This window comes from Myotis lucifugus, unplaced genomic scaffold (genome assembly GCF_000147115.1).
Source record: "Myotis lucifugus unplaced genomic scaffold, Myoluc2.0 scaffold_1210, whole genome shotgun sequence".
NCBI classification, from domain to species: domain Eukaryota; kingdom Metazoa; phylum Chordata; class Mammalia; order Chiroptera; family Vespertilionidae; genus Myotis; species Myotis lucifugus.
The window spans coordinates 44897-65469 of NW_005872258.1; the positions used below are offsets into that span (position 1 = coordinate 44897).

At 52.5% G+C, this 20573-nt stretch overlaps 1 protein-coding gene across 9 annotated transcripts in view; it reads left to right on the forward strand.

Moving 5' to 3' along the window:
- TNRC6C (trinucleotide repeat containing 6C) overlaps window positions 1–20573 on the forward strand; it is a 45187-nt gene that overhangs the window by 9441 nt on the left and 15173 nt on the right. For all 9 annotated transcript variants that reach the window (XR_002827411.1, XR_002827413.1, XR_002827412.1 and 6 more), the window contains exons 4-9: window positions 6748–9339; window positions 13918–14133; window positions 15780–15946; window positions 18577–18657; window positions 19507–19564; window positions 20005–20147. Coding sequence is in view for 6 of the 9 variants with exons in the window: in XM_023748227.1 (XP_023603995.1) it covers window positions 6748–9339; window positions 13918–14133; window positions 15780–15946; window positions 18577–18657; window positions 19507–19564; window positions 20005–20147 (3257 nt within the window). In the remaining 3 variants the exon portion in view is untranslated. The remainder of the gene's footprint in view (window positions 1–6747; window positions 9340–13917; window positions 14134–15779; window positions 15947–18576; window positions 18658–19506; window positions 19565–20004; window positions 20148–20573) is intronic.

Genomic DNA, 20573 nt, shown 5'->3' on the forward strand with positions numbered 1-20573 from the left:
ATCATTTTATGTCTAAACATCTCAGAAAATGCCATTAATCTACATGATATTAATAAAATAAATGATTAATTTTCGGCTCACAAACAAAAGTCTTGGTTTTATACCAATTTCATCGTTCCCAGCAGCCTCTGGGGTCAGAGCCAGACAAACCTTTGAACTCGCCCCCTTGCATTGGCTCAAGGTCCCTCTGCCGGAGGGGTCTCTGGGCTCCTCCTGCGCAGCCTGTCTGGCCGGCGCTGCCTCTGCTCCCGCGCTGCTTTCCCCTCGCACCGGGCCTCTTCCTCACGGTCCCACACGTGCCCGGCTCAGCGTGTCTCCCCAGCGCGTGCACACGGTGACCGCCCGCCCTTCTCTCCCTTCACCTCATTGTCTCCCCCGCCCCAAGGATCCCCGAAGTGTCGTCCTCACTGCTCAGTCTGCAGCGTGTAAGTTCGCACTCTGTGCTGTGTAACCTGTAGTGCTTGCTGGCTAAGGTGTCCTCTCACGCACGTGTCTGAACCTCCTACACAGGAAATGACCGGCCTGAGCCCCTCACGACCGCTCATCTCTAAGTCCTTCCCACAAAGAGCTTGTCTGGTTTGTCAGCGGAGGGCAGTGCCCCCATGTTCTCAGGGCTCCCTCGGTTCCCCTGCGGTCCTCGCAGGCGTTTCTAGGCCTTACTCCCCGGCTGCTCCAGAGTCCTGCTCAGGGGCCTGCGATTTCCATGAGGGTGCCGCCCCCGGCGGACATCCAAACTGGAGTCCCAGCCTCAACTGCTAAGAGCCAGGAGGCAACCAACTGGCCAGCCCAGCTCAGGGTAGAGGCAGAGTTAGTGGGGCAGAGGGCTGAGCTGGGCAGCGTGAGCCCTGGGAGGACCTGCGTCCTTTCTCCGACTGGCGGGATCCAGACACGCAGTTAGGTGTCGTCAGGCGTGGAAGGACTCGTGTGCCGCGTGGAGGCTAGGGTTCCTGCCAGCCCCGGTTCCAGGCTCTCCCTTTAAATGACAACCATGTGGCCTCTAGTAAAGCCATGCAGGGAAATGGGGGTCTTCTATTCATGTGCTGAGTTGGCAGATGCTTTACCCGTAAGGCAGTGGTTCTCAACCTTCTGGCCCTTTAAATACAGTTCCTCATGTTGTGACCCAACCATAAAATTATTTTCGTTGCTACTTCATCACTGTAATGTTGCTACTGTTATGAATCGTCATGTAAATATCTGATATGCAGGATGGTCTTAAGCGACCCCTGTGAAAGGGTCGTTCCACCGCCAAAGGGGTCCCAACCCACAGGTTGAGAACCGCTGCTGTAAGGTCAGTGTTAGCCTGTACATGGGGTGAGTCAGTTTCCAGAAGAGTGTCATTTTATCCTGTTGTTTTCTCTTCAGACTGTGTCTGAAGCAGAACCCCAGCTCCCAGCACTTGAGAGCTTTCATCAGGGTTTAAGAACCTCCTTTCTATTGTGCTAAAGGCGGAACAATGGATTGTTTCGGGGGCTGCTTTGTACGGGTATAAACAGGCTTTGGTGGCTGCGCGGCTGTGTTTGCCACCTAGATGGGTTTTAGATGGAGGAAGAAAGTAATTAAGAAGTTGGACACTTGCCAATTTGCATATGGCGCTCGTTTGGGATATTGGAGCGAGTGTTGGTATGCCAAATGTTTGGGGGTGAGGAAGAGTGAGAAAGAAGCGGGAGTGGAAACAAAGGCAGCGAGAGCGAGCGGCGGTTTATCTGCGCAGCCGGCAGGCGGGGCGCCGTTATTCTCTTGGCTGACTTTCAACAAATAAGCAAACCGGCAGCGGCGCTCCTGTGACTGGGGCCTGAATAAAAATGTTGTGACAATTGAGAGAATTGAAAGAGGAGGGAAGACGGGTTTAGTGTCAGCTGCAATTAGATAATCAAAGCTTTCCAATCCCCGCCGTGGGCGCCTCCCCCCGCTGCAGGGGTGGAGCGGGGCCTCCCGGAGGGGAAGGGCTGCCAACCCTGCCCGCTGGCCGCCGAGGGCACCGGCAAGTGCCGGGGACTTTCCTGGCAGCGCGACAGGATGAGGCTGTCGCTGTGCACAGCCGACATGGTGGAGTCAGCCCAGGTGACCCCAGATGCAGGCGAACAAGCAGCTGGCTTGCAAGGTAGCGTCTCGGGGGTGGAGGCCCCTTTCTGCAGGTATTTCTGCTGCAGGTATGTCAGGAGGAGAGACGAGCGCACAGGAGCAGAGCGTGTGCTTGTCCCACGTCAGCCTGTGACGTGCCATCCAGAGAGCAGCCCGGAGCCCAGGCTCCCGTGCCGGTCACACTGATAAGATGGCGTCTCAGGCAGCTGCTGGCCCAGGGGGCGGCAGGGCCTTCCCGCCGGCCTCCTCCGCGTCCTCGGCGCTGGCCGCTCTCCCAAAGGAGAATGCGGCTTGTTGTGCCCCCACGTTCATCGGCGTCTGCCAGGCTGTCAACCTGGAGGCAGCAAACTCCCTTTACTGCTGTTTGAAGTAAGACCCAGGCGGTGAGCTCATTCTCTCGGACGCTCCCATTGTTTCCGTAAACCTTTTGCTCCAAGCCGGTACTTGGGTCAGCATTGCCTGGATCTTCGCTAGGGAGACTGGGTCAGGTGTCCCGGACTCTGTCCAGTAACGGAATTCTGAATTCAGATCTCCCTGAGACTTGGTTGTTGCTGTTGTTAATCCTCACCCGAGGATATTTTCCCATGGACTCTTTTTTTAGAGAGAGTGGAAGGGAGGGGAGAGATAGAGAAATGAAAACATTAATGTGAGAGAGACGCGTCGATTGGCTGCCTCCCACACGCGACCTGACCAGGGCCGGGGATTGAGTCTGCAGCCAAGGTATGTGCCCTTGACCGGAATTGAACCTGGGACTCTTCAGTCCGCAGGCCAATGCCCTCCCCACTGAGCCAAACCGGCTAGGGCCTCCCTGAGATTTTTACACAGTAAATGCTGTCGAGGGTAAGGTGTTTGGGGTTCTCAAAAGCTGCAAACAGGAAACCAAGTGGCAAGGAATCTGTTACCACTACGCCTTAGTAAACGTGTTCACAGCTATGGAAGGCAGCCTTTGGAATTATGTTTTATAATATATAGTTTATTATTTTGTCATTTCCGTTGGAAGGCTGTGGTGATAAAGAATGAATTATGTCCTATTTGTCAGTGTTACGACTAATTAAGCATTCTGCACACTTCTGAGTGAATCTTGTGCACGCTCCCTATCTGATTAATCCGATACCTAATTAAGGTTTTGCTTACTGTAGCTTTTGGAAGCTCTTTGTTAAATACTTTTCCTTGAAAAAATTGATCTTTATGTCATTAACATTTTAGAATTTGGAAGTAAAAAAAAAAGCTTTTCTCTTTAAACGATGCTATCATGTAATCCTTTTTAATTTAATCACTTAAGGCAGTTATGTTACTTAGATTTTTATAGACACCTATTTTTAGAACATGTGAACCATTTTAAACAGCAGAGGAAAGGACAGTATTATACACAAACTTCATTACTTTTTTCTTTTTAAGGCTGTTTTTTAAAATTCTTTAAGAAGTAAGAATTTTACTCTGAAAATGCCAGCTTTAGTTCAGTCCTGCTGGCTATTAGTCATCACCCCTTGTCCAGGCCTCCCTCTCGGACCCTGTTTGCCACCCGTAAGGAGACGGAATGTGAGAGGTCCGGGTCATTCGCCGTGTGTGCTGTGGTCTGAGTCTCATGGACGTGGGCTCTGGCTCGGAACTGAGACCTGCTGAGCTCACAGATGAACCAGGCCTGTCAGAGGACGGTCCACGCTGCGGAGACACGGGCGTGCGTGGTCCTCGTAGGCACCACGCCTGGCTTTCGTTTTTCCTCCTTTCACTTTGTCACTTTATCATTTTTCCGTCTCAAGAAGTTTTAAAATGGGAATCACCTCTGTCCAATGCTGGGAGGCAGGTCCTGCTGCTTGCCTCCTGTGGTTGGCTTTGTTTTGGCCACTGTACTAAGCAGACAGTGGTGAGTGGTATTTGCAGATCAAATGGAGTCTATATTTGAGAACCATAAATACTGCATTAAAATCATCACTTTGGCTTTCTGGTTTTTAAGATCTTTCCAGCTTTTAAATAAATACATTTTATGTTTAAACTATTTTTTTAAATATATTTTACTGATTTTTCACAGAGAGGAAGGGAGAGAGAGAGAGAGTTAGAAACATCGATGAGAGAGAAACATCGATCAGCTGCCTCCTGCACACCTCCTATTGGGGATGTGCCCGCAACCAAGGTACATGCCCCCGACTGGAATCGAACCTGGGACCTTTCAGTCTGCAGGCCGACGCTCTATCCACTGAGCCAAACTGGTCAGGCTAAACTATTATTATTTTTTAAATCAATGGAAAAATATCCTCGGGTGAGGATTAACAAAAAATAATAATAATTTAAAAAATAAAGTAAAATGGTGCGGTTCCTCAGGAGCTTACACATAGGACTGCCGTGTGACCCGGTACCTCCACTTCCGGGTATGGACCCAAAAGAACTGAAAGAGGGACTGGAGCCGATGTGCCTATACTCAGGTTATGCAGCATTAGCCACGATAGCCAGCGTGTGGAAACCGCCCGATGGTCCATGGGTAGGTGAAGAAGTAAACCACCGTGGTCTAGGCATCCAATGGCATGTTGTTCGGCATGAAAAGGAAGGGAATTCTGACACATGCTAGAGCATGATGAACCTTGACAGCATCATGCTAAGTGAAATCAGCCAGTCACAAAAGGACAGATATTGTGGGATTCCATTTGTAGAAGGGCCCTGGAGTAGTCAGAGCCTAGAGAAAGGACGGAGAGTGGTGGGGACCAGCGTGGGGGGGGGGGGCGCGGAGAGTTAGTGTTTAATGGGTGGAGAGTTTCAGTTTAGGGTGATGGATAGTGGCGATAGTTGCACAATGTGAATGTACTTGGAGTCACTCAAAAATGGTTAAAATGGAAAGTTTATATTTTGTATATTTTACCGCAATAAAAAATACATTTGCTTGAATAGTGTGGTTGAGATTCAGTATGCCAGAAAGGTTGCTTGGTGTTTGTGTTGATTCTCATGGTAATGTGCAGTATAGGGAGGCTCTAGGAATCATAAGTTTAGAGCCAAGAGCCTTCGGGATTGTACCGTTAGTTCCTCATCATCTTTTTAGAGCTGAGAAATGGCCAGGTCGCTCACTGTGGTTGCTTCAGCTAGAACTCCGATTCGGTTCTACATATTTATTCATTTGTTTGCCCAGGACACATTTATTGGTTCCTGATATGTGGCAAGCATTATGGATATAAAACTAAAAAGATACCATCCATGTCCTTAAGAAACTCACCTTCAAAAATTAGGCTCTTCATGCAGGGATCAGGGTTTTATAATCACACAAATCTCTTCGTTCTTGTCAAGTCGTCACGTTTTTCTAACAATAAAGATGTGCGCTTTGAATTACATTCCCACCACCTCGGAGCATTGGGCACTCACCTTGGGTACCGTTTGGGATTCTATCTGTTACCTCATTTGGTATCATATTTAAGCGTTTTCAATTTTTTTTAATGTTTTTAAAATAGAAGAAAGTACACAGTAAATAAAACTACACTCACAATACAGATTTGGCCTAATATTTTGCCCTATTTCGTTCAGATCTCTGTTTCAGAGATGTCACAGATAGCGCCCTCAACCCCGCTCCTGTCCCCCAGAAGGCACCGCGATCCTCACTCGGGTCCGTGTGGCAGTGGCCACGTAAGCGCGGTGCGGCGTCGCCTCTGGTTAAAGTGCGTCTCTCGCAGCGATGGCGCTGGTGATTGCTTCCTATGGGTTTCCTGTCCGTTTCCCACTTTCGCTGGACTCTTGGCCTTGCTCTTGGTTTGGTTCTTTGTTCTGGTTGTCATCTTCCGTCTGCTCCCTCCTTCCTGTCTGCAGCTTGCTTTCAGCTTCCTTTACGTGGTGTTGCCTGTCACCCCCGTGTTCTGATGTTACAGTTGGATCTTTATGTCTCCCGTAGGAGACACAGGGCGTGTCCAAGGCCACGGAGATGGCCTCATTAAACTTTAAAAGTTTTGCTTTTCCTAATTCGGTCTTTAGTCCATCTAGAGTTTATTTCTGTGTATGATGTGAGATAGGGCTCCAGAGAGGAAGGGAGAAGGAGAGAGAGATAGAGATATCAGTGATGAGGGAGAATCATGGATCGGCTGCCTCCTGCATGCCCCCCACTGGGGATGAAGCCCACAACCCAGGCATGTGCCCTGACCGAGAATTTAACCGTGACCTCCTGGTTCATAGGTCAGTGCTCAACCACTGAGCCACACTGGCCAGGCACTTACAATCCTTTTCTACTAAATGAGCTGCCTCGCCTCTGGAGATACTGTAACCCTAGAGTCCCGGAAAACAACAGAGTGTACCCAGACGCAGGAGCCCTTGCTGATGCCCACGTCTCCCCGAGGGCTGGCTCTGGTGTTGCCGAGTGACACGCCTTTCCAAGTTGCTAGACTTAAGCGAAGCAGCTTCCTTTCATACAAATGCTCTCCGAGATGCCTGTGTGCATGCGGGCACGGGGCGCCTTCTCAAGAGGAAGGAGAGGATGGTGCAGTGGTAGGAACTAATATAATTGTAGCAACACGAAGGCGTTTTTAAATGGGAGCTATTAAGAAGACAAACAACTTTTTTCTTTAAGTCATATTTTTAGCATTTGTCATTCAGAACTGAGAACTTGAAATAATGAGCTTCCCCCAAAGACTAGCTGACAGTTGATTCGTTGACAAATGGGAGGAAAATCTAACTTGGGGTTTGTTTCATCCTCTGCAGATCTCAGTCGCGGCGGGTTGGCAGAGCATTATGAAAGTCCGCCCTGGGCACCGCAGCCCGCTTTCCGGAGTGAAGCCAGCTGCCCCTGGGATCAAGTGATCATAGACAGGACTGACCAGGAGGCGTGGCCTTCCATCCCCGGGGCCGAGCCGGAGGCGGCCTCAGAATGCACTGTGGACGCTGACGCTGCCCCCCACACCCCCCACGGCGGCTCGGAGAACAGCAGCATGGCGACAGGGAGCGCCCCAGGCAGCTTCCCCGGACACGCCAAGAAGACCAATGGCAATAACAGCACCAACGGCGCACTGGTCCAGAGCCCTCCGAACCCCAGTGCCCTGGGCGCAGGGGGCACCAACGGCGGCGGCAGTGCGGCCAGAGTGTGGGGCGTAGCTGCGGGCTCCAGCTCCGGCCTCGCCCACTGCGCGCTGGGCACCGGGGAAGGGAAAATGGACAGCATGCTTGCCGAGGGGAGAAGTCAGAACTGCTGGGGCGCTTCCAGCCCCAACGCTGGCATGAACCTCAACCTTAACCCGAACGCCAACCCAGCTGCCTGGCCTGTGCTCGGACATGAAGGAACAGTGGCCACAGGCACCCCTTCCAGTATTTGCAGTCCAGTCAGTGCCATAGGTCACAGTGTGGGCAACCAGAACGGGAACCCGCCGGGCACGCTGGGTGCGTGGGGGAGCTTGCTGCCGCCGGAGAGCACAGAGCCACCAACGCCCACTTCTCAGAATGTGTCTTTCAGCGCACAACCTCAGAACCTTAACACTGATGGACCAAACAACACTAACCCCGCGAGCTCCTCGCCAAACCCTGTCAATGCAATGCAGACCAACGGGCTGCCCACCTGGGGCCTGGCCGTCGGCATGGGGGCCGTCATCCCGCCCCACCTGCAAGGCCTTCCTGGTGCTAACGGGTCGTCAGTCTCTCAAGTCGGTGGGGGCGGTGAAGGAATCGGCAGTTCTGTGTGGGGACTGTCCCCAGGCAGCCCTGCCACCGGAAATAGCAATTCTGGGTTCAGTCAGGGGAATGGAGACACTGTGAACTCAGCATTAAGTGCTAAACAGAACGGATCCAGCAGTGCTGTGCAAAAGGAAGGGAATGGGGGGACCGCCTGGGACTCGGGGCCTCCCGCTGGCCCCGGGATCCTCGCCTGGGGGAGGGGCCGTGGCAATAACAGCGTGGGGGGTATCCATTCAGGAGCGTGGGGCCACCCCAGCCGCAGCACCGCCAACGGTGTGAATGGGGAGTGGGGAAAGCCCCCAAACCAGCATTCCAGTGGTGACGTCAGTGGGAAAGCATCAACAGGGTGGGACAGTCCCGGTGTCGGCAGCCAGAACCCTGCCCTGCAGCCTGGCGGTGAGCACGGGAGCTCGTGGGCCAAGGCTGCCCCTTCTGGAGCCCCGGCGAGCGAAGGCAGCAGCGAGGGCTCTGGCGGCCACAGTGAAGGAGGTGCCGGGAGGGAAGGGGCCGAAGGCCGGAGGCGAGAGAAAGGGGTTCTAGACCAAGGGCACATCCAGTTGCCAAGGAACGATCTTGACCCGAGAGTGCTGTCTAATACTGGCTGGGGACAGACTCCTGTAAAGCAAAACACTGCCTGGGAATTTGAAGAGTCCCCGAGGTCTGAGCGAAAGAATGACAACGGAACAGAGGCCTGGGGCTGTGCGGCTCCTCAGCCTTCACACTCAGGGGGGAAGAACGATGGGTCCATCATGAACAGTACAAATACCTCTTCAGTATCGGGGTGGGTCAGCTCGCCACCTGCTGCTGGGCCAGCAAACACAGGCTGGGGGGACAGCAGCGCCAGAGCGCCAAATGGCCCCGGGGTTTGGGGGGACTCCATCAGCTCTGCTGCTGTTCCTAACGCTGCTGCTGCCAAGAGTGGCCACGCCTGGAGTGGGACCGCGAGGCAGGAGGACAAGTCACCCACCTGGGGTGAGCCTCTCAAGCCCAAGTCTCAGAACTGGGGAGACGGACAGAAGCCCAGTCCAGCCTGGAGTGCAGGAGGCGGGGACTGGGCCGACCCGTCTTCCGTCCTTGGGCACCTGGGGGATGGGAAGAAAACTGGCTCTGGGTGGGATGCTGACGGTAGCCGGTCAGGGTCTGGCTGGAGTGATGCTCCCCGGCCTGGGACCGGTGGCTGGGGCAACGGCACGAATACAAAGGCGAATCCAGGGGCAAACTGGGGAGAGTCTTTGAAACCCGGCCCCCAACAGAACTGGGCGAGCAAGCCCCAGGACAGCAGCATGAGTAACTGGGGAGGAGCCGCTTCCGTTAAACAGACAGGGACAGGGTGGATCGGGGGGCCCGTCCCTGTCAGACAGAAGGACGGCAGCGAGGCCACGGGCTGGGAAGAACCTTCTCCCCCGTCCATTCGACGCAAAATGGAGATTGATGATGGTACCTCAGCTTGGGGAGACCCGAGCAGCTACAACAACAAAGCTGTCAACATGTGGGACAGAAACAACCCGGGCCTCCAGGGCAGTGCCACGGCCGCCAGCACCGCCGCCAGCAGCAGTGCCAACGCGGGCGACATGCCAGCGCCGCACCCCGCCAGCGCCCCGCTGACCCGATCGCCGCTGCTCGGCCCAGGTATGGAAGGGGCTTGGCGTTCTTTAAGAGTAAGAACGCGCTCATTCTCACCACAGAGGCATGCGTCCTCCGACCGTGTTTTTACAGCCAATGGTATTGATGCCCTGCAACTAGCGTTGTGTTTAAGTGGCATCCAAAGAGATACCTACAGCGGGGCTCAGGCAGCTTTCTGTCCGGAGAGGAGTCCCGGCAGCACTGCCGGTGGCAGGGGGGGCACGGAGGGAATGCGTCCTCTCGGGAGAGCTGGCCACCGTGTCCTCTGTACATACAGCCGCCACCCGCGCTCAGTAGAAGCTCCTGGGAGCCGGGGGCTGGGGAGCCCACCCCAGATTTCTAGTGCCTTAGTGTGGAGGGAAGCCCGTCCACTGGTCACTGCAGATTTCCACGGGGTTCTGATGTGTGGTCAGCACTGAAATACAGGCCCTGAAGGCCTGAGCAGGTCATTATCCAGTGCCCTAGGAAGGAACATTCTGGACACTTGAAATCCACCTGCAGACACGGGAGAACGCTGAATGCTAACTAAACATTTTTGGTGAATAACAAAGGCTCCTAGTAGAGACTCGGTCTAGCAGTGAGGTGAGGGAGCGTCTCCAGAAGTGGATGCTTCTATCCCTGGACTCAGGTTTCACCAGAACATGTAGTTAATGTGAAAGGGATTGGGGGTGGAGTAGAATCGAATAGGAGGCCATTACGGACTTGATCTGAGCGACCCCAGGGACAGTGGAGTGAGGCATGAGCTCTTGCCTGGGGTTGCCTCTCGCAGCAGCGGGTGGAAGTGAAGTATTAGTGCCTGTGCCGATCAGAAAAGCCGGAGTCCACTGCTCACTGCTCGTCGTCCCTGCTCGGGGCCTTTTCCATCCGGTGCACTGCCTTGCTCAGTCCCAGGAGTGTCAGGGGCCGTCCGGGCACTTCAGCTGTGATCCTCACGGGAGTTCTGTGCTCCAGGCAGCGTGAGACGAGCCGTTGTGTTGGAGTACTTAACCCAGTGACGTTCTATTTGCCTGACCGCTTCGTGTTCTGGCACAGACAGTGTAACCAAAGCAGAGGACAGGCGCAGTAATCACGGGAGAGGCAGGTCAGCCATACCCTAAACTAAAGCTAGGAAGAAATGGGGTTATGCGTACCGCGGTGGGTAAACAGGTATGTCGTTTCCCTGAAGAAGCCGGGAATGCTGTCCTACACGCTCGCCACTCCCTCATCCTCGGTGTGAAACAGACAAGAGTCACCGCAGGTGGGAGATCAGCAGGGTGCTGTTTGCGCTCGGCTGTGTTCGCCCTGCACTTCAGAAATAGGTCCCGCTGCCTCCCCACCAGCAGACGCTGTTTTAAGCACATGCGGTAGTTGCCATCGAGGAATGCGCTCAGCGGGCTGTGTTTGTGACCGTGGGGTTTCTTGGGGTGCGTTTGGTGAGGGTGTTTCTACTTTTCTGTGTTTGGTGCGAGCAGGAGCAGGGACCAGGCTAAAGAAGGAGGGGGAGGTTCCCCTCCGTGCAAGTCCTGGGACACACACTCAGTTCAAAATGATGGACCGATAACAGTTAAAAATACAGTGTGGTCCCCCAGGTGTCAGTATGACAGACTTAGCACATTCAAAACCTGTATTAATGCACTAAAATACAATCTAAAGAGTTTTTTTGTTTCTGATGACACAGTAAGGCAGACAGAAGCTCTTGTGAGAGGCGTGTGCCGCTTTTGGAAAAGATCCTTATCGGCAGCCTTCAACTAGAGTCCCCTGAGCGGGACAGAGGGTCAAACAAACGGCCCGAAACCAGGCGTCCGAAAAGCAGTGCCTTTGCCGCCTGACTGCGCAGACCCCTCTGTTTCCAGCTCCACTCTGTACCCATCTGGATGTCACACATGAGAGAGTTCTGCAGCTGCCAATTCTCTGTCTGTGCACAGGCCAGTGGCCAACCAAGCATTATAATAAACCCACATGGCACTTACAGGCCTGGGTGTGAGCAGAACCCGTCTCATTCATGTTTCAGTCCCTGCAATGCCGAGCACGTAGCAGACACTCAGATGCTTCAGCAATTGAATTAGGCCTTTATCCTTCCTTCCCTTAATTATAATTGGCCACTTTTTCCTGAACCATCTTCCCAAAAAGGACTGCCTGCCACACTTATAAAATGATAGAAGTAGCATCCCATCCGTGGAACAAACTAGAATTGATTTTTTTCTTTCACCGGAGAAAGAATGCCATCTACCGACTTAGCTGTTGTGCCTGAGATGATAGCCTGAGAGAGGGACCGGCTCCCGGCTCTGGCTCCGGCCTCCTGGCTGCCTGGTGCTCTGTTTCATGTCGGTCTTAGGCGCTCCTTTTCTCTGTGCTCATAGGAGAGTGAAAATGCAGGTTTGAGGTGGAATACAGTGGCATGCTCGGGGCGTCTCGTTGCTGTTGTTTTATCCCAGCGCTGTATTTGTCCAGTTGGAGAAGGGAGGCACCGACTCCGTGCAGAAAAGTTTTGGCCAGAGCAGCAGGACAGGGTGGGGCAGAGGATGCAAACACCGTTCATCTTCGTATTGTTTATTCATTATTGTCTCTTCATGTGAACAACTGTGCACCTACTTTCACCCACCCTGTATTTGAAGGACCATTTTTAAATGTTAATATCCATGTTCTAAAAATTTAAGTATAAAGTAGTAATTTGTCCCACCTCATTAAGCCCAACTTTAAACAACCTCTATAAAATCATTAACAAAAAGGGTACCAATTCACCCCAGCAGTCAACACTGAGCAGTAGAGATTACATTTATTCATTTATTTTAGCAGCATGTATTTAGGGTTATTTTCTGTCTACTGAAAATAGTTGCTTTGCATCGGAATTATCTAGTCTGCTGCTTTTAGCATGTCTTCCAGAGCCTTCGGCACGCTTGGCGATGCACACATTCTGACGGTGTTAGTTTGGCGCTGTAGGTAAATTCTGTTATTTCCAGACATCAACCTCAGATGGAAATGCTAGGAGTTTTACTCTTTAGTAGGCAATTAGTTTTCCATTTATTTTTAAGATTTTGAAACATGCTGCTTTTGCAAACCATTTTCCTTCTATATAAAAATACTCTGTAGACATTTCTGCTGCTTTAATAGGAATTAAAAACTCTTTGCAAAAATTAACTAACTACAATTACCATTGTCCTAAATGTTTACATGTCGTTTGGAGTTGTAGTATTGCCTTTCAAAAATAGGGAAGTAGAGGCTGACAAGGTTTAGGTGAATTCTTCATTTAATTACCTCTGATAAATCAGTATTCTTACAACTGATTGGCCATTAGCAGCCCCTGAGTTATCATTCCACAGCACACATCATTTTATCAGCTGTGTTAATTTTCCTGATTTAATTTTGTCCCTTCAATTTGTAAAACTGCTTTTCCAAATATACATACACTATTGTTTTCTGTGTAATTACAGGTAATATTCTAGTTGACAGTTGCCGACAATAATTGAGCTAACTTCCCTGTTATTGGTGATAATTTACATAATATATTGTTCAGCATAGAGCTTGTAATTTAAAATGACTCATAGTTGCATGTCTTTTGGTCATTAATCTATATTACTGTATTTTATTAGAATAAAGAGTGGCACGGGGAGTGATTCCATGCTATTTTAGTCAGAGAATTAATGTTTTCTAATTGAGATGGTAATGTCCATGTTGCAACCAAATGATTGAAAATCTGTGGTTAACTGCTTGCATGTCATGCCTTCTGTTCTTCTATTCAGTTAGTAGTTAAAACATTCTCATTCCACCTGAGAATCCCTGTCTGAAAGCGTGACTAGCCACAGTATGTCTCTCGTGAGCTCAGGCAGGAGCACAGTGGCCAGAAGTTGTGTTGCTTGGGAAGAGTGAGGTTGACGTGTAACAGGATGCTCGGCCACAGCACTGAGCAGGGGAACGAGGGAGAATTCCCGGGAAACCCTGGCAATCCATGTGCCTCCGGAGCCACCCTGGCCCCCAGTCCTCCACACCGTTCCCGTCTGTCAGACAAGTGCCAGGCTCTCACTCAGCCCCCCAGGCGGTCCCTGGGGATGGTCTGTGTACTCAGTTCCTGCTTCATCTGTGCCTGTTGAATCTGCCATCTTCCCATTTTTTTGCCTGGATCTGTGTCTGATGGTTGGTCAAAAGATAAGCAAAAATAACTCTCAGTGTGGGTTTGCAACTTGTCAACTTTTCTTGTAAGAAAATAATGTAACAAATTTCTTTTAGGTTGTTACATAGACTACCAGAAGTAAACAAGCGACTTCTGAACCATTTGTTTTAAACGGTTCTTTCCAATCCTGTTATGTGGCAAATCCTGTGAATGTAATGGTCTTTAATGTTTAATGGACCTGCAGTTTTGTTTTTTATTTTTTATTTATCTTTATTGTTGAAAGTATGGACGTAGAGTTCTAAGTGGATAGGATCGGGAGTGAGGCAATTGCAACTTTAAGAAGCTAAACAAACCTGATTAGATGTACTGTCTCCTTTTCATTTCTAAAAGCTCTCTTTAAGACAGATTATCTCACATTGTTTTGGATTTGAAATGACCGTGTTTCCTGTCTCTGTTTCACTTTGATTCTTTTTCTCTCCCCCATGGCGTCCTTTCAGTTTCCTCGGGCTGGGGAGAGATGCCTAACATTCACGCCAAGGCTGAGAACTCCTGGGGAGAGCCTGCCTCCCCCTCCACCCTGGTGGATAACGGCACGGCAGCGTGGGGCAAGCCGCCCAGCAGCGGCAGCGGATGGGGAGACCAGCCCGCCGAGCCGGCCATGCCGTTCGCGAGAGCCGGGGTGCCTGCCGCCGCCCCAGCCCTGTGCAAGCCAGGTACCGAGCGTGCTCTGCTTCCCTGGGTGGCCGTTTAGAAATGGGTCCCAGTGTTTTATTTAGAGGGGTGCTTCCCATTGAATTTTAAGAATTAACTTTTAGGCCACTTTCCTCATCTTATTTACACTTCAACATTGAACTAAGGCTGGAAAGAAATACTTGCCATGTCTGACACGTGAGCACCATGGAGCTTTAACAGAAGCCCAGCTTTCCTTTTAAAAAAATAAATCCCTGAAAGAACCAGAACAGCATAGAGTGTGCGCCTGGCACACCGCTCGTGGCAGCCACCCCTCCGCTGGCTTCCGCAGCTGCTGCCTGAGCGGTGGACGCGGCCTCGTCCCGAGCTCAGCGGGAAAGCGGGCTGCTCTCCCCGCTCAGCCCGGCTCTGAAGCGCACGGTGCTGCGCCACCTCACTGCTGGCCTTGCTTGGTCCTGGGAACCAAATTCTGTGGGCGCTCCAGGTCCATGCTTTTTATCTTTTCTTTCTTTTTATTCTTTGTGAGTATGTGAGTGTGAGTGTGTGTGTGAGTGTGTGTGTGAGTGTGTATGTGTGGTTTTGTTTTGTGGTGTGTTTTTTAAAGGGAAGAAAAAATGTCCTGCATTTCCCACCCATTGTCTGAAGTGTAAGAAGTGCCCGTGTAAAGTACAGTGTTAGAGATGCTCAGAGCAGCTTAACCGGGGCCTCTCTCAGGGCGGGCGTGGCGATGCGCTGTTTCTACCGCTGGTGTGATTGCTGGTGAAGTCTGATGGTAAAGGTGTTCACATGCCTGCAGAGGCAGCACATTTTCCTTGGACATTATTATGTGTCTTAGCTCTTAAATTGCAATTTGACTAAAACAAATACAGCTTGACTAGCTTTGAGTTGTTCCTTCGCTGGCACAAACCCTGCTGGGCTCTTCACTGCACTCGTGTTCCTCCTGTTCCGAACCTGAGGGAGCAGGCAGCTTCCGGGGTTCAGGGTCATAGGCCAGTGGCAGGCGGCACACTTGTCAGGTGCCTGTCTACCTGGTAAGCCTCATGTCTCATGGCCTGACAGTCTCCAGGACTGTGCGGTCGGTCGCCTCATCTGTGGCTTCAAGCTTTCCCAGGAAGTGAGAATGTTACATAAATTTTATACAAAAAGTCACTTTGTATTTTAAGCGAGGAGAAGACATATACCCTGAAGTGGAGGCGGCGCTCAGCCTGGCGCCACCTGCCTGAGGCCTGGCGGCCTCCTCCCGGTTACTCTGGGAGCCGGTCCGCACCAGGCACTGCCGGGCCTCCGCAGGCCTCGGGGTCCCACGGCGCGGTGGGCACGTGGGGGGCACTGGCCGTCCACACAGCGGCCTGCTGCCGTGGGGGCAGGTGGGGGCTAGCCCCCGGAGGGCAGTGGCGTTGGAAGACTCTGCCTGTCAGTGGCCATTCCTGCCGTGTGGAGGCCGCCACCTTCCCCTGGGCCCCAGGGTCCAGTGTAGAAGCTCCGGCTTCAGCGTGGTCTGTGGTCAGTCCCGGGAGCTGGCCGCACAGGCTGCTCAGAGCCGGCCTGGAGAGGACGCAGCTCGTGGGGGCTCCGCGCTCAGGTGTGGGGCGGGGAGGCGGCGCTGCAGCGAGCATTGTCTGCCGCGGGAATGGTGAATTTGACAAGTTCCTGTTCGCTCTCTTTCTAGCTTCAAAATCTATGCAAGAAGGCTGGGGCAGTGGTGGGGACGACATGAGCCTCGGCCCCAGTCAGTGGGACGACGAAGAAGGGGCCATGTGGAACAGTGCCGCCTCCCAGGAAAGCTCCTCCTCCTGCAGCTCCTGGGGGAACGCCCCCAAAAAAGGACTCCAAAAGGTGTGCGCCCCCAAAGAGGGTCTAACAGTCACCTAACACTCCCATTCCAGCAGCGTCACTGCAGCGAAGGGGGGTGGGCCTGAGGCCCTTCCCGGGCCTCTCCTGAGCGCGGCGACCACACGGAGTTGCTCTCCCCGCAGAGCAGAGGCGGGTGCGGTGCCGCTGACCTGTTAGGCTCCTTCCTCTTTAAGAGACGAGGGCCATGCGCCCCGGGGCTGCCCCCAGCAGGCAGCCTTTGGAAAAGCCGAAGTCATGTGTGCACCGGGAGACTGCCAAGTAGATCTCAGTCTAAGGCGGGAAATGAAGACAGGAAGGGGTTGTAGGACAGTCTCGGAGAGGGAGGCCTTTCTAAAGCCAGAAAGAGAAGGCTGGCAAACCGCGGCCGGTAAAGCTGCGTGACGTACAACACCACATTCAAAGCAGGAAACAGCCACTGGGAAAGTTATCTGTGACTCAGGTCACAGAGCTGGGATCGCCCTCAAGGGACCAAAGAGCCGCATGTGGCTCACAAGCCGTGGTTTGCCGAACACGGCCCTAGTCTCAAAAGGTCCTGTCGCTTCTCAGCCTTTTGGCTAAGATCAAGTGTAAAAGGGGCCCTAGACACTGATTTTTTAATATATATGTATATGTTTTATTGATTTCAGACAGGAAGAGAGAGATGGAAACATCAGTGATGAGAGAATCATTGATCGGCTGCCTCCTGCACGCCCCCTACTGGGGATCGAGCCTGCAACCCAGGCATGTGCCCTTGACCAGAATTGAACCTGGGACCCTTCAGTCCACAGGCTGATGCTCTATCCACTGAGCCAAGCCAGCTAGGGCTGATTTTTTTGTCAACCAGTAACCCAATAGAAAAATGAGAAAGAATGTGAATAGGTAATTTCTAGAAAAGGATACAAATAGCCCTTAAACAGAGGGGAGGACAGCAGCCTGACCTGCGGGAAGTTCAGTTTAAAACAGCGTGAGAGGTGCCACTGTTCACCTCCGACCACGGAGATGCGGAACGGAATAAACGCTCTGCCTGCAGAGCCCTCAGAGCTGTCTCCGCAGGCCGGCCGGTGGGTGTGGACTAGCGCCGCCCAGCGGAGGCCAGGGGTACGTGTCCACGCGGCAGGCCGGGCGCAGCACTTCCCGTGGTCATGGGGCTAGCGAATGGCATTTGTACACAGTCTTCTATTGTGGCATTTTTTTAGTTAAAAAAGAAAAAACATAACTTAGATGTATATCGATGGGGTAACTAGTTAAATTATGCCACATCCATATTATAGAAAGTTAAACATTTTAAAAGAAATTCTATATATATTGATATGAAAAGATCACCAATATATTGTTAAATAAAAAAGGTAAGCCGAAACCGGTTTGGCTCAGTGGATAGAGTGTCGGCCTGCGGACTGAGGGGTCCCAGGTTCGATTCCGGTCAAGGGCATGTACCTGGGTTGCGGGCACATCCCCAGTGGGAGATGTGCAGGAGGCAGCTGATGGATGTTTCTCTCTCATCGATGTTTCTAACTCTCTATCTCTCTCCCTTCCTCTCTGTAAAAAAATCAATAAAATATATTTAAAAAAAAAAAAAGGTAAGATACAGGAAAGCGAGTATAATACCTTTGTGTATAGTACTATAGGCTCATATCACTTTAGGTGGGGAGGGGAAAAGAAGAGAAAGGTGTGTGTGTGTGTGTGTGTGTGTGCATGCATGCATGCGTGCACACTTGCAGCTTCTGTGGAATTGGAAGGTCTCCACGGGGGTAGGTAAGACACTGCTCAGTGGTTTGTCCTTGGAGAGAACGAGAACGGGCGGGAGGGGGTGCAAGAAGGTGCTTTCGTGTGTCCCTTTTTTCTACTTTCAAAGCACATCAATGTAGTAACTGTTGCCAAAAGTTTGAAAGAGCATTCAGTGGTCAGCAAGACAAGGAGTAGATGGGACGGCAGGCATCGCAGAGCAGTCCTTCCACAAGCAGGCTGGCAAATCATCCAGTTCTGGGGGCGCCAGGATGCCACCCTGGTCCGTGAGACTGGGACCCGGCGAGCCGGGGCATTGCAAGGGCAGAGCAGCCTCCCGTGGTGAGATGGCGTGCGGGGTTAGCCTGCAGTCTCAGAGGGAGGGGACCCCTCTGCCCCGAGTCTGCCTCCCTCCTTCCTCTCCCTCCTCCCTCCACTGTTTTCCCTCCACTGCTTTCCCTACCCTTGGGGCTGTGAGCAGTGAATAGTTAATAGAATTAAGAGGTTTTTTGTTCCTTCTTGTTACCTTTTTGTTCTGTTGGAAGGAGCCCCCTGAGTTCTGCTGCCTTTTAGGGTAAAGCTTATAAAAGGGCAAAGCCTGTGGCTTCAGTGAACTTGGCAGTGGGTGCAGTGCTAGTAGAGGGCAGGCTCCCAGGGAGCGCTCGCTGCGATACTTGTAGTGGAAGTGACACGCACTTACGCTGAACTGAATCCATCCTCGGGGAAGAGATGCTCATGCTTTTTTAAGTCCATGAACTTCACACATGCCCACCTCAAATGCACCCCAAAGCTCAACGTTAATACAAAAGGCTTCTGTGGCTTTAGAGGCCCCCGAGTGTAGGTCTCCCCATGTCTAGAAGAAAGTCATGGAAATGTGACTCACAGACCCCCTCGCCCTCGCTTCGTTCCAGGGCATGAAGACATCTGGCAAACAGGACGAGGCCTGGATCATGAACCGGCTCATCAAACAACTCACCGACATGGGCTTCCCGGTGACTGCGTCTTGTTCTGCCCGCCCCTCTCCGGGCCCGCGTGGCCCTGTCCTGCCCACACTTGTCGTGTAACAGGAAGGGATAGATGGTTGGCAGGACCTGCCTGGGAACGCCTCTTCCCGGGCCCTGTTTAGGGAGCAGTGCTCTGAGCCACAGCGAAGAGCCGTGTCCTTTCTGTGAGGAAGGGCGCGAGAGCCTTTCCCTAGAATTAAAAGTCCTGTGGTTTTTAATTTTCAGTGGTTTATACACTTTTATATTTTCATTTACAATTAAAAGTGAGTTTTTATTAGTGTACGAGATAGATTGACAGAGACCCCAAGAGAGGACTTAGTATAAAGGGAAACTGTGCAGGAAAAGAACCCTAACCAAACCCGTTTAGTTCCAGGCGATGTGCAGGGAGAGTTCAAGGTCGCTGGCTGTTCCCCTGAAAACGTGTCACAATCTGTTCGGTGCCTCAGATCGAAGGGTGGGAGCTCGGAGAGCGAGGGGTACCCCTGCGTCCGCCCAGCATCCCGCCAGCTGTCTCCACGTCTGTAGTCAGACGGCGCTTCCCTTTCGGTGGCTGTGGATGCCCGGCACTCGGGAGCAGTTGCAGTCCTGGCCCTGAGCTGCTTGCGGCTCCAGTGTTAACACAGTCTTTGCTCTCGCAGGTCCCTTTCACGGGGCATTTTCTCAGGGCAGGTGTCTTATTGTGAGACATTTAACTCTAACGTCAACAGGGAAGAAAGGTGCGTCTGTGCCAAGCCGGTCATGCTGGGTTAGCGGCGGGCCTGCCCCGAGTGGCTGCTAGAGCTCTTGGTAAGCGTTCCTGTGCCAACACCCACTCTAATGACAGCCGTCTTCCCGCAGAGAGAGCCAGCTGAAGAGGCCTTGAAGAGTAATCACATGAACCTTGACCAGGCCATGAGTAAGTCACACACGGACAGTCGCTGCTGAAAGGCGCCGGGCGTGGGGTTCTGATTTCCAGAGCGTGCGTGTAGTCGTGGATGAGGGTGGGATACGTGTTGGGTGGACAGGGCGGGCCCCGCGGAGGAGGAAGTGTGTGATGTGCCCCACAGGAAGCACGTGGTTCAGTGCGCTCCTGCATGGTGGTGTGTCCCCAGCAGCTAGAAGAGTCCTGGCAACCAGGAGGGCCCAGCCCGTGGAGATCGGTGGCTGTGGGTGGGACAAGGGAAGGCCCCTCTGAGAAGTGGCCACCAAAGGGGGTCGGTCCCAGGGGAGAGGACGGCTGAGCCCTGAGGGACTGTGGCCAGACGGAGCGGGTGCACCATCGGAGCGAGGGCTGGGAGCAGGGCCTCCCGGTTTGCGGGACCGAGGGCGGTGCCTCAGGCTGTGTGTGTGCTGCAGGTGCTCTGCTGGAAAAGAAGGTGGACATGGACAAGCGTGGACTGGGGGTGACCGACTACAATGGGATGGTCACCAAGCCCCTTGGCTGCCGCCCACCAATCTCCAAAGAGTCTTCCGTGGACCGCCCCGCCTTTCTTGACAAGGTAGGAAGGAGGGCTTTCATCTGTCTGTGTGAGAAGAGGCATTTTTCATTTTATCTGTGTCCTTAAGGGAAGCCAGATGAAGAGCTGGCTGGACAGTGATGTTTCAGTGACTTTTCCCAGTTTCTCTAGTAGATATAAATGTTTAACCCAAGAGAGGGAGCGACGTGTTCTGTGATGTGACGAGGAGTAAGAAGTACTAAATCTGACAACTGATTTCCATTGTGTTGGGTGAACTTGCTGGGTTACCTGCCTCCACTTGTCCAGCAGACAAGGGCCGTCCCCCCCGGCGTCCCGTCCAGTGGGCGCGCACACTGCTTCCGAGCGGAGGTGCCGTGTTGCATGTGAATCTGAGAAAGGGGCAGAGGGGGCCCGGACCCACTGGTCCTGGCTTGGCTCAGCAACGTCAGACCGCGTGCTGGTGTCTGT